General features: G+C 34.4%; 2 protein-coding genes across 5 annotated transcripts; one reads left to right on the forward strand and one right to left on the reverse strand.

The window, feature by feature from the left end:
- Nucleotides 1-266: 266 nt before the first annotated feature.
- LOC125837196 (F-box protein FBW2-like) lies at nt 267-3,820 on the forward strand. 4 transcript variants are annotated; one of them, XM_049516346.1, is made up of 4 exons: nt 267-490; nt 1,510-1,596; nt 2,249-2,572; nt 2,968-3,820. In XM_049516346.1, exons 3-4 carry the CDS (start codon nt 2,265-2,267, stop codon nt 3,623-3,625), a joined length of 966 nt encoding a protein of 321 aa, XP_049372303.1. In that variant the 5' UTR covers nt 267-490; nt 1,510-1,596; nt 2,249-2,264; the 3' UTR covers nt 3,626-3,820. The 4 variants fall into 4 exon arrangements, with proteins under 4 accessions (XP_049372303.1, XP_049372302.1, XP_049372305.1 ...); XM_049516345.1 differs by having other exon boundaries at nt 268-490; nt 2,246-2,572; XM_049516348.1 differs by having other exon boundaries at nt 274-401.
- Nucleotides 3,821-8,418: 4,598 nt separating this feature from the next.
- LOC125837223 (uncharacterized) lies at nt 8,419-16,490 on the reverse strand. Its single transcript, XM_049516379.1, has 14 exons — nt 16,313-16,490; nt 14,649-14,714; nt 14,525-14,573; nt 13,610-13,749; nt 12,062-12,163; nt 11,696-11,770; nt 11,485-11,582; nt 10,834-10,915; nt 10,135-10,227; nt 9,599-9,663; nt 9,451-9,463; nt 9,289-9,369; nt 8,798-8,906; nt 8,419-8,660 (listed from the first exon to the last, which is right to left on the reverse strand). Exons 1-14 carry the CDS (start codon nt 16,445-16,447, stop codon nt 8,482-8,484), a joined length of 1,287 nt encoding a protein of 428 aa, XP_049372336.1. The 5' UTR covers nt 16,448-16,490; the 3' UTR covers nt 8,419-8,481.
- Nucleotides 16,491-16,608: the final 118 nt, after the last annotated feature.

A 16,608-nucleotide genomic window follows, 5' to 3' on the forward strand; every position in this document is an offset into this window, starting at 1 on the left:
TCACCTTCAAATCAATTACCAAACGGATACTTCTATTTCCTCAAACTTATTTTTTTTGTTTTTTCATCTGATGTTTTGTATTTATATTTAAGTTTGATTAAATTTGAATTTTATATCAATGTTTTTTTACATCAGGGATACAACAGTTTTTAACAAAAATAATTTTATATTCAGGAAAATGCGAACTCGAACATCTGATTAAGGATTAACAAATCCATTTGCTCAATCTTTTTTCAAACTTCACATGTTTATTTATTTATAAATTTATTATTTCTGTCTGAGTAATCAAAATCTTGTTTCCTTTTTGTTTCTCTTCTTGTTTCTTTCTTACATACTTTAGCTTCTCTCTTTTCTTTCTCTCAAAAACTTGCAACCCCACAAAAGCTAAAAAGGGTACTGAGGTGCTGAAGCTCCTCATATTACCCTTCATTTCAGGCGGATAAACCGGTGGTTTTTTCACAGATCCAAACTTTAGCTAATCTTTTTTGAGGTCTTGTCTCTTTTACTGACATGGGGTTTCTAATTTGTACATTTTCTTGAATGTTTGTGTTCTGAATGTTACATTTCAGCTGAGTTGCAGCAAGATTATTGGTTTTTTCAACAAGGGTGTTTGGGAAATTTCTTGAAATGACTTATCTTGAAAGATTTTACCTTTTGGGAAACTAGTAATTGTTGTGCTGGTGTAAAGAACTTAACTTTCTTGATTTGTGTATTGAGATTTATGTACAGCTGCAAAGAGGGTGGTTTTGAAATGAGTTTTTCTGAAAGATTTTAACTTTTAGGAAACTTATAGTAATTGTTGTGCTGGTGTAAAGGACTTGCCTTTCTTGATTTGTGTATTGAGATTTATGTACTGCTACAAAGAATTTTCCACAAGGGTGTTTGGGAAGATTAGAAATGACTTTTCTTGAAAGGTTTTACCTTTTGGGAAACTAATTGTTGTGTTGGTGTATAAAACTTACCTTTCTTGATTAATGTATTGAGATTTATGTAGTGCTGGAAGAATTTTCATAATGGTATTTGGGAAGCTTAGAAATGACTTTTCTTGAAAGGTTTTACCTTTTGAGAAACTAATTGTTGTGCTGGTGCAAAAAAAATAAAAAAATCCTTTCTTGATTTGTGTATTGGGATTTTTCAAAAGGTAAGGGTGTTTGGGAGTTTTGAAATGACTTTTCTTGAAAGATATCACCTTTTGGTATAGTAATTAAAACTGTTGTAGATTTTTTTTTTTTCCTCTTGATTTGTGTATATTGAGATTTCCAAAGTCTATTTGGTTTCATAAGGGTGTTTGGGAAGTCTTGAAATGACTTTTCTTGAAAGATTTTTTAACTTTTGTGAAAGTAATTTTTGCTAGTGTAATTTTTCTTTGAGATTTCCAAGATTTACTTGTTTATGGGGTTATTTAGAATTTTCATATAAGGATGTTTTGAGAAGTTTTGAAATGACTTTTCTTGGTTTTCTGGTTTTATTTAGATGTTTGTATCCTGATTTGAGCATTTCCATCAACAGGGTGTTGGTTAGTTTTGAGTGATGCTGATCTGTGTAGCCATTTGAATCTGTAGATTGTTTTGCTGGTGGCAATATGGTTGTGTAAAGGTATGTTCTTTATCTTTGTATGTTCTTGATACTTGATATTTTTCGTTAATTACTGTGTTTCTCTTGTAAAGATTGTGACTTTCTGTTGTTATGTTACCAATTTCATTTGTATGGATAAATCTCTTCTTTTGTGAGTATGGGGGTGTTTTTATCTTTTCAAGATTCAATTTTTATGGTTATTGTTAGCTCATTGAGTTGATTTTTCTTTGGTTTTGTACTAGATTGCTATGTTTTCACTACTTTTTCATCCTTTATACTATGTTGGGAAGATTTTGCGTGGATATAACTACTCCAGTCTTTTAGCTCCCGTTCGGCCATATATTTCGAAGTTGAAACTAGAAATTTGAGTTTTTGAAGTTGAATTGAAGTTTTGTGAGTGGAAGTTGGCCAGTTTTTGGAAACTTGAAAATATTTGAAGATTCAGATTTTCGAAATCTGATCAAATTTCACGGCCAAACAAATATTTGAAGAAGAAATTTCAAAATCTATGGTCAAACGCTAGCTTAGTAGCTAAATTCTTAAACTTGCTTGAATTCTCTTAGTTTTTGGTCATGTGTTTCAAATATGGAAATTTGGTATAACATAGGTGAATTGTATCATACTTTGTGAGCTGTGGAACGTCTGTTCTCAACGTTATTCATTATTATAGGAGAGAATCAAGAATTGAAATGGAAGAAGGATTCGAGTTTAGGCCGTGGGATGAATTGTTACCCGATGCACTCGGGCTAATATTTAGAAACCTTTCTCTTCAAGAGGTGCTAACTGTAGTTCCAAGGGTTTGCAAGTCATGGGGAAAAGCAGTAAAGGGACCTTATTGTTGGCAAGAGATTGACATTGAGGAATGGAGCAAAAATCGCTGCCCTGAAAACCTTGATCGGATGCTTCGCTTGCTTATTCCAAGAAGCTGTGGTTCCCTTCGTAAACTCTGTGTCTCTGGTCTCTCGGACAAATCGAGCTTCGAATTCATTGCAAACAAGTTAGTATATCATCTTATTGCAGTTATATATACATCATTGAATATAGACATCAGTTAAAGATACTATGCCTCACGTAGATTGTAATAATGCATTATGTAGAAGTTCAATTTCTTTCAACTCATTTTGTATAAATTTACCGTGTCAATGTACTGGATATGAGTCTCCATAAGGAAAGACAAATCCTTGGATGATAACAAAAAGTACATTTTGAATTTTTTTTAAAAAAAAGAGGAAATATGGAAGTTCTATTGCATTCGAGTTTGTTGCTGATCTAATTGGAATTCAGTAGACTTGTCGTATAGCAATAAAGAACATGTCATTACTTTCTTATCCCCTCCCGTGTTTGTAAATATTTACTTGAAGTGAGCGTAAACTTCTCTGTTTTGGTTGCTAGTGCCAAATCTCTGCAGACATTGCGGTTGCCAAAGTGTGAATTAAGCGACTCCGTAGTGGAACAGGTTGCAGGAACATTTTCCAACATTACGTTTTTGGATGTAAGCTACTGCATAAAAATAGGTGCAAGAGCCCTGGAAGCCATTGGGAAGCATTGTAAATGTCTGACTGGTTTGCGTCGAACTATGCACCCACTCGAGGTTATCGACAAGCTCTCACAAGACGATGAAGCCCTTGCAATTGCTACATCGATGCCTAAGCTCAAACAACTGGAAATTGCTTACATGCTGGTTGGTACATTGAGCATATCAGAGGTTCTTCAGAACTGCAGGCAGCTCGAGCTGTTAGACGTAAGGGGTTGTTGGAATGTGAACCTTGATGAGAACTTTGTCAAGAAATTCAATAAGCTAAAGGTTGTCGGACCCCTTGTCGTGGATTACTATGATAAGAATGGCTGGGACAACTGCTCGGACTATTCAGGTTCTTCTGGTTATATACCATGGGACTTCGTGGCTGGTGACATTGATGATGACTTTGACGATGATGAGATGTCTGATGGCTACTGGGAAGACGAGGAACATGTGGAGGATGTGGAAATGTGGTTTTACGATGACTTAAATGCCGTGGATGCTGGATATGATTGGCCCCAATCTCCTTGAGGTTTGATGAACTAAGTTCTGATTCAATTTCCAGTAGTTTTTCGTATACTATATCTTGTATCTGCTAATGACTCTGCTTATACTACTATCTAAATGAAAGTTTGCTTGCTTTCGAAGATGTAAATGTGATTTCTGTGTTCATCAGATTATATGTACTCCGCGGAATCATATAATAAAAAGTTGTCATTGTATCAATTGATTGAGTTCAGCTATATACTTTTCAGCTTTCTCTTTGTTGTGTTCCTTGATGAATCCATAAACTTAACGCCTTATCAGGGCGATCTTAGTTGAAACACTCATCAGGATTGTCTCGAGTTGTTCCATACATTTTTCGTATGGGAAGCTGTTGTTGAACTCATGTTACTTTGATACGTTGCAAGGTGTTCTGCTATCGATCTTCCTTGTTCTATTATGTGTACATTGAATATATCACAATTTCAATGTCACAAGTCCATTTTTTACCTATGTTTGAAGTTCATCCATTCATCATCAATGGCTACAACTAATAGTAGAAAAATGAAAAAAGAGCTTGAATTTTGCTCTCTTGTGTGGGATTCTCAACTTTCATTAGCTTAGGCCAAAAGATATGTTGCTCTGACTCTTCAAAAATGTTGATAGACATGTCTGATCCTCTAAAACTAGTGCATTTTTTGAGTATATGTCGTTGGTGTAGCTAGTGGCGTAGTCAGGAATTTGGCTAAGGGTATGCAAAAGTAAATATGCTATCAAAGTAGCTAACCATTAAACTCGTACACCACAATTTCCTGACGAAGGATTTGCACTGGACCACCTAGGGGCTTCGCCCATGTGTGCAGCAATATTTTTGGAGTGTTCGAGCAATATCGACCAAAAGTACCTTGCTTTGGGAACCAAAAATCTCAGTGACACTTGATGAAGAAATAAAGCACTTAAAAGAAGACTATTTTGAGTTGGTAAAAAGAAAACAAAGGAAAAAGGTGGTTTCTCAACTAATCCCAACACCAAAAGGAAAACATAGAGAAAGTTAAAATCTAACTTTGGTATAGTGAAAGAAAGATATAATTGAGATGGAAATTTTTCCTCCCAATTCCACCAAGAAAAAAGCAAAAATTGACCAAAGTGAAAGAGTGAACTTAAAGCCAAAAATACCAACCAAATATTTGATATCTTAAGTTATTTTCATGGGCCCTCAAATGAGACATGCAAGGACAAACATGAAAAATAATACAATTGACTTTGTGTTAAAAAAAGCATGTCTACTTTTTTTTTTTTTTATGTTTACTTAATGGACCACACAACATCTTACATCTTATTGAAGTGTTAGCTTGACTTTTTGTTTTCAACATTTTATTATGTTAATGACACTTTTTTTTCGATGATCAAGAAATTCGTCTGGAGCTGAACGTAGTTTTTGAAACTGAAAATGATGAATCTTGACCCTCTATCTCTACTTTGACGTAATGCTGAAACTTGTGACTTAACTCTGTATAAGTTGACGATCAATGTAAATATTATCTAGCTATGATTAGAGAAAAAAATGAATACAAAGAAGTGATATAACATATCCTGATTAATTTAGGATTAAGACATGGTTAATTATTGATTGATTGATCAAATGATATTTTTTTTGTCAATCTTATAATAATTAGTGATTGATGGGAAGGGAATAAAAGAACAAATTGGATTTTCTTTTTGGATGGAAAAAGGAATTTCTACATTTGGGAATCGAATGTAACTATCATATTATCCCAATTGATTCTTGGACTCACTTTATTCTCTTATTTATGCCACTTATCTCCTCCTTTGGTGTCATTTTTTATTCCGGTCGCGTTCGAATCAATTTACGCACATTTTATTTATTTCATTGAATATATGCTTTCTTTCGCTAGCACAAGTACCAGATACATCTGTCTATTAAGGCTTAAGCATCTTAGAAAAGAATCATCTAATACTTTTTTTTATCTCGAATTATATGAATCTTGAAATACTCCCTTTGTACTACAGTAATAATTTAATTTAAAATTAATGTGATAGCTGTATAGGACAGATTAAAACAGAAACTATAGGTCAATAATTTTTTGTATAAATTTTAGGAATCACATAGTTTTAATATGAAATTACAATCTATCCCTATTTAGTTTGTAATTACATTAATCCCTGAAAAAGTAAAACAAATCGGATACATAATATGTAGCTCGGATACATTATAAAATAGGCCGGATATATAATATGTAGCTCGAATACATTAAAAACTAGCTCAGATACATTATAAAATAATTTAGAATTATGAGAGAAATAAGGAATTTTAAAGGTTTTTAGAAATAGAAGGGAATATTAGAAATAAGGGAAACATAAGACGTGTATTTCAGTAATTTTTCCTAATTGGTATGGAGGGAGAAAATTTGTTTTGCTAAATAAAGATTAAGGCCAAAAACGAAACAAATACTACATGAAATTGACCATATTTCTAAATTATTAATAATTTTTGGCAAATATAGAATGTAAAATGCCCTTTATGATTAATTGACATGAATGGCCAACAATGACTTTATTTTTTTCATATTTTAATTTGAAAATCTCTTAAACAAACAATCTTTTATAGAAATGCATTTACTATTTATTTCCATCATGTATTTATAATTTACTTTATTTGTCATTTGATGTGAATGATGTGTATGTTGAACTGTTATTTTTGATAGATCATCGATTCAGGTAAATCATTACAAAATATGTTAGATCTTTAAAAAAAAAACCTCTTTTTTAATCATCATACACAAAAAGTTTTATAATAAATTATTAGATATTAAGGAATTGTCCGACCCTAAAATCAGGAATTATTGATAACATGTCTTTTCTATAGAAAAAGGGAATCTCTGTGGTCCAATAAAAGTGATGTGAATTATTCAATAATTGATTTCGATTTGCTTCGTAAAAAAGAAATATCAAAAGAAAAGTTACTAATTTCAACACTAATGTTGAATATAAATTAACCAACCAACCAATCCCTCAGGGTAAATACTCCATCTTTAATGAGAGATCTCGAGTCTGAGACTTCAAGTCTTGAATATGAAATTGTCTTTGTTAAAAAACACTTCACATTCATTGTGAAACATCCCATCACGAATCCTAATTCAAATTTAACCGACCTCAATGCGAATACCAGATGAAAAAAAATAAAATAACCAGTCTAGAAAAAGTGAATAAACCAATGTAAATATGAAACCATAGTCAATATTGGTGTGAATTATTGTCATTACACCCCCCCCCCCCCCCCCAAACAAAGTGATGTGAATTATTCAATAATCGAGATCGATTTGCTCCCCCCCCCCCCCCCCAACCCCCAACCCCCACAAACAAATAAGTCTCAAGTTTGAACATTAAATATGATATCTCCTTCGTTAAAAAGCATTTTACCCCATTGTGTACTTTTCCAACACGAATCTCAACTTAATCGATCTCAATGTGAATACCGAACACTAGATAGGAAAAAACTTTAAAAACTAAACCCCACCAAATTTCTATGAAAAGTTCTTTAATCAAAAGTCTTAAGTTTGAATATGACAAATTGCCCTTAGTCATAAATCTCATGTTTGAATTATGAATATGATATTGCCTTTATTAAAAAGTGTTTTAACTTCAATGTGTACCTTTTCAGCACGAATCCAAAACTAAATCGACCTCAATGTGAGTACCGAACACCAGATAGAAAAAAAAATAATAAAATAAACCAGTCTAGAAGAAGTGAATAAACCAATGTAAATGTGAAACCATTGTCAAAATTTCTATGAATTATTGTCATCACACATAGAAGTCAAACAAAAAAACATGAATTTTACAGAAATGGGGTGGCCACCCCATGCTAGAAAAAGGTGAAAAAAAGATTCCTTTTAATTGACTCATACTAAAGAAGAAGACAATAATTAAAAGCCCCACACCAAAAAAAAGATTTGTTTCAATACATTTGGTTTTTCTTTCTTGGCTTATTACTATTGCAGTATGTATAGCAGAAGCTGTACGTAAGACTCTGAAGATGCTTTTTTGATAAAATGCCAATTCATGTCAGATCTTCAAAGAATATTTTGCATAAAAACATAAATTTTACATCTTCACTCACATGTTGAGTGTCCTCATTTTCACACCAGCACCAGTGTTGTTCCCAAATCCAAATAAATAATGTACAACGACAATAACATATCCAGTATAGTTCCGTAAGAAGGGTCTCGGGAGGGTAGAGTGAACACAAACTTACCCTTATCTTGGGAGGTAGAGAGGTTGTTTCCGATAGAGAAAATGCATATCAAAACAGGTCAGAAATACCGGAAGTGAAGAAACCATGACAAAGCATTTTGTAACCTTGTACCATAATCTGTGTCCACCACAACGAAATAAGTAATGTACAACAGTGCAAGAAAACAACCCTTAAAAAGAAAAATTGTTCAAAATACCATAACTCCTAGTTTTAGAACATGAAGTAGCAATCTTTTTTCACCTTTTTTGATCAATAAACGTAATCTTTTTTGCTTCGGATGGTGGTGTCTAGGTCAGCTTGTCGTGCACCTTGACTATTCTACCGGGTACATGTTACAGGTACTTGGTGACTCCGTCGCCAAGGCTTAGGCAGAAGGGAGGAAGAAATGACCTAGTGTTTTTTTCTTTTTTGATTAAGAGTTGTAGAACATAAGTCACTCGTAGGATTACACTAGGTTTGTTGTTGTTTAGTTGTAGAACATAAAGTAATAATACTACCCAACTAGCTAATCAGACGTGAACCCCTCTTGGAGCGGAATGAGGGGTCAAGAGACAAATAGGGAGGCTTCTATGATGGTAAATGGGGAGGATTAGATGCTAACCTCCAGATTGTCTTTTTTTGTTTTCGTTTATGCAGATTTACGTTGTTTCAGCTGCCATTTTAGTGGTTTCTGGCTGGTAGGGCTTGACTGTTGTTGAGTATTCTGTGATGGCTTCGAATTCAAAACATCAGATCGATATAGTTCCTCGTCTTCAATAACAGAAGGTATACTCCATGTTCCAAGAGATGGACCTGACGTCTTCCCGCCTAACAATCAAAGGAAGATAGTTAAAATTTGGATAAATTCTAAAGGAATAAAGCAAAATCCTGATAATAAAGATCATAGGTTGAAGGGTCAAATAGTTGAAGGATTCGTAAAAAAAATTAATAGGCGAAAATATTACCTTCTTTAGTAGCTTCTTCACATCTCTTCTGATACTTCAGAGAGAGCTCGGGATCGAGAGCTTTCAAAAGACTATCATACTTCTCTTCAGCTTCAGTTATAACTTTTGCCTGGAATTCGCTTCAGTTAGCTTCTACATTGAGAAAAAAACAAATCTCGAGCATTCTTTCTTTCACGGTTCAAGTACTTATTGCAACAGTATGGTTAAATCTTAACAGTTAGCATCCCCTTGGAAGATTTAATCCGACATTTCTAAAACTAAATTGGTCAAATGTCCCCGACTCTCCTAAATACTTCACAAGTAGATGCTTTAATTGAAGGAAATACTAGAATATTTGATCGATAACAACATCCCAAATGCACTCTTCACGAACCAGTCATGGACATTAAAGTCCCTATAGAAGGAACAGAAGCTCCAAAACGGAATTTTTTTTTGAAGACTCAAACCTGCCCATGTTCATAGCATTTATCAGAACAAACACGGTTACTTACCAGCATGGTTGGTGCTGCAGAAGCCCCATAAATTCCATTGAACATGCGCAGAATATTGAAACTATTCTCTAACACATCGTCCTATGAAAAAGAAAAAGGAATAATCATCTTCCCGCATGAATGACTTGAGGGTAAACAAACCATTGAAATTAAATGATTCACCTCATAATCAAACCTGGCATCATCCAGTCATTTAAGATCATCCAGATTTATCACATCAAGAAAACCAGAGAACCCGCATTAATTGGGAAGCACAAAAACTTTTCTCTATCAGAATGGAAGTAATTAACATAATTTACCAGATACTTACAAGTCATCGGATATCTCCACAAGGAACTCCGATATTGTCAAAAATTCCATATGCATATCATTGACCTGCAGAACAGTATCAAAAGAAACACATGAACACAAAATCACAACATAAAAAGATTAACGCATATGACTAAAAGCATTGTCAACTTATCGTTGAGAAAACTATATACATGAAATCAAGAACACGAACTACAACGTAAAACAATTGATTACTACACTACTCATTAAGAAATTCTACTGGGAATACTATGCATGGAGTACTTCACAATTAGTAACTCTTCTTGCCTTTTGCCTACACACCACCCTCCCCAGACCCATTGGTGAGATTACACTTGCTGTTGTCATCTCAAGAACCAATAGTTTGATATGAAAATGGTAAATTATAAACAATTTTAGCAACTCTCAATATACTTCAATTTATAGAGGAGGAAAATTATATTGAACTTACATTTCAAAGATAAAGATATCAGAACGTTTCTAGTCAAAGCAAAATGTTAAAGAAACCAATGACCACTTCTTCCTAATGAGATATACCTTTTCATCTCTCAGTTGATACAACAGAAGATTCAGCACCCGGTAATCAAAGGACTTCAGATGAATTGCCTTCATGACATCTTCAACTGAAATCTGTTCACAGAATCATTGATCAAAACCATCCATGGAAATAAGATAGGGGCTCAGATAGGACATGAGTCACAGTTTAAAGGAAAGATCATAAGTCATAGCTAATCCTGCGACATAAAAATCAAAAGTACGCATTTCAGGCACTACAGGATTTCAGTTTTAAGTAATCTAGTAACTGAAACTGCTTTTTTTAACGTCCCGAAACACACGAAAGGATTATGACTCCATTGTTTAGTACACTTATCAAGACAATCTATCCCACAAATTTTCAGCTTTCGGTCACATAGGAACTTCGCCGACAATATGCTAGAATCCATAAAGGTATTTTATACAGCATGGATCTGGCAAATGAGTCTGTATATTGTATATGTCTTTCTAAGAATTGCTTTGACGCCCTAATTCATGCATAGGTTAGAATTATTACTCTAATTCATAACCTAATGAAAATCAAGTAAAGAAAAGACCACAATTAATGTCTGTAAGAGGTCCATGGCATTGGAATAATTAGATTCAAGAAGACTATCCCCCGATAAATCTTAATCAGAAAGGAATAGTAGATAAGAAACTTGTGAGAATTTGATCAATTTGTTCAGAATATGGAATCAATACCTCTTGTTTACTCCCAAGTGCATGACACAGCTTTCTCTCCAGAGACCAATATTCTGTTCCACTACTAAACTCTTCTCTTACCCTGAACAAAGTGAATAAACACTTAAAGGTCACAGCATAAGAACCACCTCACGCCATGGAAAGATGACCAGCAAAGTATCTATAGAGTATTTTACCCTAGAAAAGAACTACCTTTAGCACAAAAACAGAAATCAAACTTCAAAGAGCATATACACAAAATGAGGCAAAGAAAAAGGAGAAGAGAGAAAAAGATGTGTTGTAGACAGATTCTGCCCTCTTTCTTTTGTCATTCCTGTGCAATCACCTTCTTCTGAACTTTCTATAGGGAGGACTACACGGGTGAGTAAGCAAGGTAGACAAATGACTTATTGATTGATAAAAAAGAACAAAAAGGAAATGTAAACAGTACAATGGATGTAACAAAGACAACGGTACAAGAAAGAAGTCAGAAAGATATTCTATGAGTGAAATGGTCTTCAAAAGATTTTTTGGAGAAGTTGTCAGTGAAAGTGAAGTAAGCAAAGTTCTTATTAAAATATTCCTAAGGAGATAAATAATTCTAGCATGGTTTGGAGCTTCACAAACAGAATGGAAAAGGATGAAAAGGAAAATAGCTATATGAAGTTAGACCTGTCTGTCAAAAGCCCATGCTGCTGAAGTAAAATAGAAAGAGGTCTAAACGGATCATTGGTCATCATTCTCACATATGTAAGCTCCCAGCTTTCTTCCTGCACATAATAAAACACACAGAAATAAGGAATTGGATTCAACTATAAGCAAGTAAAAACTCAAATGTTCCTAAAATATTATTTATGAGAATCTTATGTGCCTGTAGTACTACCACACTGTATTCACGATATGACGATTGATCCTTCCTCACTGATGGCTGCAGCAGTTTCTCATTTAAATTATCCAACTGCATCAAGAAAGATATACGAATTAGAAAGAGGTTGGGATGTTTCCCTTCTTACCTACCCAAGGGGAAAGAAATAGATCTTTACCCTGTAGTATCCTTTTTACCCAAACAAAGCAAAGGGGGACAAAAGGAGTGAACAGCAGAGGAAAGAAGTCACGGTTGTTAATAAGGAAAGTATCTCCCGTCGAGAGCGATGCGTATTTTAACGAAATTCCATGATGTGTCATGTGCAACAAGATTTTATTGAAATGCTTCAACCCAAAATGATCAGCAGCCTGTCAATCTCCTTACCTGATAAATGTAACTTTCAGTAAATGAAAGTATCGGTAGGTATCTGAACATAGACTGAGGTTGGTGAGGATCCATTTTGTGAAACATAAAATAAGACCTGCACTGGCACACGAAACTAACATCAGCTTATTATTTCTACAAGGTCCTAGAGCAATAAAAAAACAGAAAACTTGGTCAGCCAACATCAATAATTTGATGCATGGTGTTAGAGAGAAAATAACCAGTCTTGCAAGTCAGCAAATATGCAGAATTTTCCAATATGATTTCAGAGTAAGGGCAATGGATGAATTTACAACAAGATGTTTGAGAAATTAAGCAAATTTGGACGACTGAAACACAAGAGTTTAACTCAAGAGTGAGAGTTAAGAATTGTAGTGGTTAAGAACATTACACCATTCTCAGTTCTTACAAGCTAGAAGGGGATAAATGACCTGCGGCAGGTATTATTAAGGTTAAGAACATAAGATCATTCTAAGTTATTCCAAGCTAGAAGGGTCTAGCATAAAAAAAGAAGAGAATTGCCTTCAATATATGCTTAAAAAGGTAGTCACCAATGCGAGAAGCCAGTTTGTTGGATTATCAATAATAGCTTACAGGGTAAAGTTCAAGTGCTCCTTTGGTTAAGGAATGTGAAGACATCAAGATGACTTACGGCAGTCATCCTGCCTATGGATGTAAAAGTGCAGGACAAGATGAATGAAATATTCTTCATTTCCATAGTTAATTTTCTTTTTCGTACAGTTCTTCTTATCAGATGTTGGTAAAAGGTTATTCTTGATTAGAATAAAAAAATAATGAGTACTTATCTTTTTTTCTTAGAAAGGTAATATTTTACTGGTTTTATTTATCCTTGATAATGCTATATATATCACTTATCAGCACTCATTTTTCCAGCAAGCTTCATACAATTCCTCCATTTCAACATTAATGCCTGGGATATTTTAGTCAGCTGTCTTTATTAATCTTTATCCCATTTAGCCAATATGAATGTAGGATAATTAGTAAGATGATATCCTTCACCTAGAGTCTCATCACGCATTTACCACAAATAGGACAAATATTTATTTGATGAAGACCCATTTGCTTTATCCTGTTCATCAACCCAATATGCACTACAGTTAAAGCCGCCATCTTTTCATTTGTCCACCTTTATTACTAAAATGAAGATAGTAACAAAGATGAGTTTGAAAACTACCAAATCACCCTATCTTAAGTCCTAGGCAGCATAACTTGTTCAGAGATGAGAACTACAATTGATACGACATCATAAGAAGTAGTGGAGTAATGTGAATCGAAAAAAAAGATGCTCCAACATGCAAACTACTTAGTCCTAGATTGATGAGATGTTCACTCGATAATCGAATATCAACTTGCCAAAAAGCTAATTACGCTGTTTTCCCCAACATACAAAAAGACAGCAAAAACCTTTGCGAATTTAATCATCAAAATCTTGTGTTGTTTGCCAGCAATATACAGAGACAGTCCAGAGACCAAAAATGGTATGATAAACAGCAATCCTTAAGATCCACAAGGAAAATAAATACTCACAAAATCTTCTAATGTAGAATTAGCTCGTTGCATAGCATCAAGTCCAATCATTGGCATATCTTCGGATCCCATTTTAGATGGATCCGGTATAATCTTATCACCACAATCAAGTGGACCGGTATTTACCATTTGTTCAACACCTGCAAGAAAGTTAAAGGTGGAAACAAGCTAATTCCCTCTGCTCGGGTAAAAAGAAAAAGCAAGCTAATTCCAGGAAAGACAATACACTTCTAACATGAATATAGGCGAACTGGAAAATCTCATATATTTTTATTACTTCTGAAATACCTCCAGCTGATATGACAAGTTTGTGGTATTTTGGCTCATCAGATTTCAAAGTATTTGACAACCCCGTCTCCCAATTCCCACTACGTTTTCTCATTTGTGCTCGTTTCATTAGCGAGTTATTAATGTAGGTTTATCATAAATCAACTATGATAGAAACCTCATGCTTCTGTAAGACATGACCAACTTTTTGAGAAATTATGGGGAGAAAGAGAGCAATAGATACAGATGTTAGGGGAAGGTCAAAGATTGACTTGTACTAGTAGCACCTGGAAATTGTAAGCAAATAAATTAACAAACTAATCCCATATTTGAACAAGATATGTGTCATGTTGTGTGGGAGATCACCAAGGAAAAGGTATCAAAAGCCCACCACATTTCCATAAAAGTACATCATTTAGCAAGTAAGATGGAAACAAAATGATCAGATCTTTTGAACTCCCCTTTTTTTTTGGCTTTTTGGATTAGTAAGTTTCAGCATCTAGTCAATACAAGTCCTTTTATCAAAATTCCAAGGAAGAATCAATTACACAAATAAAAGGAACCAAATCTCAAGGGACGAAACAAAGAGAAGAATAACCAAAGAAAATGTATTGTGCATGACTCTGTCATCACTTCTGTAGAACACACCTTGCTCACTAGCACACTGCAATGCTTCCTCAAGGAAAGCATGTGAAAACTGCCAAAGAAACAACATGTATGTTCACTGCAGCCTCTCACACAATTGAAAGAGCTTCTAAATTTCGATGCAAACCTTTGGCACATGGTCAATAATCAATTGGCACTTGGCACCAATGTCAAGTTCACAGCATCGCGATACCTTCAGTGATATATGAATAATATTAGAAAGTGACTAGAAAGTAGAGAACAACTCTTAGTGTACATCCTGATGTAGCAATACCCATATATACCAACCAATTCAAAATCAGTACAAAGGATCAAAGAAAAGAGAAACACAACCAATTGACTGTACCGCCAAATAATCAGCCCTGAAATATATCTGAAGGTATTAAAATGAAGGTTGCTCGTTGTTTAAGCCTTCTTTAGTTCTTTAGGGTTATAGGGTGAGAAGTAATTACTATTTCTCCTTCAGAGTCTTCATATTCCTCCCGCAGTCGGTAATTATCACTATCTACATCTTGAATTGATTTGAGTATGTATCAGTTATCCTAGCTCCATAATGATTTGGTAGCTTACAAACCGCGTACAAAAGCACTCTTCTGCTGAAGAGTTACAAAGTCAATAATAATCAATCATAGCTACCAAGTTAGCCACATTTGGGGGAAGAATATATAGGGTCACTCTGTGTGCAGCTAAAATGGAACCCATAACCTCAATTGCTCTTCTTCTATGAAATGGCCTCAAATGGGCAATAAGCAACATACCACGATCTTGGCTTACTAGATAACTTTCTTGGTGAAGGAGAAAGAGTTAAACAAGCTAAGAAAGTCTCATTGAAAGCAAGAACTCAAATTGTGACAAAGATTTTCACTAGAAGGGCTGAAGCTATTGGAGGTTACTTAGGCCTGCTATAACTTAATATCTAGCTGTAGAAGAAATGATCTCCCTGAAAACAGGAGGTTTTAGACATTAGTTCCCTTTACTTGATATTAAATTAGTAAAGTAACACCTAGCTAAAGGAGCCTGCTTTGGTGATCCTATAAGGAAGTGTTGCATAACTAAAAATAATAAAATGGTTTTAACGAGAACTCTGAGAGGGTGTAGAAATTTTGAACTCAGTACAAAGTAACCACATCAAAGCTCATTTCTTTATTCACTTTGCAACTCCCAAATCCCTTCTTCAGTTTTTGTTACTGTCACTGATTGTCAGCATGTCTCAAAACACATCAATCTTGTTCCTACTCCTAACAACAACCGCCTCAATCAAAAACTAATTGGGATAGGTTGTTTTAATTCTCTATATCCATTCCACTTCATTTGGACAAGTTTCATGCTAATACAAGAAAATACACACTCCCTCCATTCCAATTTGATTGTCTAGTTTTGACTTGGCATGAAGTTTAAGAAAGGAAAGAATACTTATGAATCTTATGGTCTTAAACATACCACGTGTAAAGTTGAAAGTAAAGAGTTACTAAGAAATAGAAAGATACATTCTTTATGGAACGGACTAAAAAGGAAATTAAGACAATCAAATTGAAACGGAGGAACTACATACACACTAAAAAATCCGGTTTCAGTTTTTCATTACTGCCAAGCATCAAAACCCACATCAATCTTGATCCTAACAACAACAACGCCTCAATCCCGAACAAATTGGGGTCGACTATTTCAATTCTCTATACCCATTCCACTTCATTCAAACAATTTTCATCCCCATACAAAAAATAATATACACACATACTGAAAATTAAGCCTAAAAACTAATTCAAGAATCAAAAAAGAATGAAGCTTTACCAAAAGAAGGACTACATCAGCAAGAAAACGAAGAGAGCTGGCATTATGGGTGTTGCTAGAAGAACTAACGATACCGTGAGACTCCATCATTTGTATAATTTTCTGTACATTTTCTAGCTTCCTCAGTCCATCCATTCTTAGCTTTTGCTCTGTTCGTCTTCTTCACCCCTCTGGTTTACTGCAGCTCCAACACACAGAGGTACAGCAACGAGCGTGAATTGAGTATTTATTTGTTGTTTGAAAAAAGAAAATCACAAAAATGGTCTCCCGTCTTTAGAGTAGGTTAAAAATAGTAT

Source organism: Solanum verrucosum, unplaced genomic scaffold (genome assembly GCF_900185275.1).
Source record: "Solanum verrucosum unplaced genomic scaffold, falcon-dt-bn FXZP01000165.1, whole genome shotgun sequence".
NCBI lineage: Eukaryota > Viridiplantae > Streptophyta > Magnoliopsida > Solanales > Solanaceae > Solanum > Solanum verrucosum.

Excerpts from the sequence above, each read along its gene's own strand:
- LOC125837196 (XM_049516346.1), top strand. The coding sequence starts at position 2,265 with ATGGAAGAAGGATTCGAGTTTAGGCCGTGGGATGAATTGTTACCCGAT. Across the intron at positions 2,573-2,967 it reads TTCGAATTCATTGCAAACAA|TGCCAAATCTCTGCAGACAT; the intron begins GTTAGTATATCA and ends TTTGGTTGCTAG.
- LOC125837223 (XM_049516379.1), bottom strand. The coding sequence starts at position 16,447 with ATGGATGGACTGAGGAAGCTAGAAAATGTACAGAAAATTATACAAATG. Across the intron at positions 11,771-12,061 it reads CTGAAAGTTACATTTATCAG|TTGGATAATTTAAATGAGAA; the intron begins GTAAGGAGATTG and ends TTCTTGATGCAG. Across the intron at positions 9,664-10,134 it reads ATCAACTGAGAGATGAAAAG|GTCAATGATATGCATATGGA; the intron begins GTATATCTCATT and ends ACTGTTCTGCAG.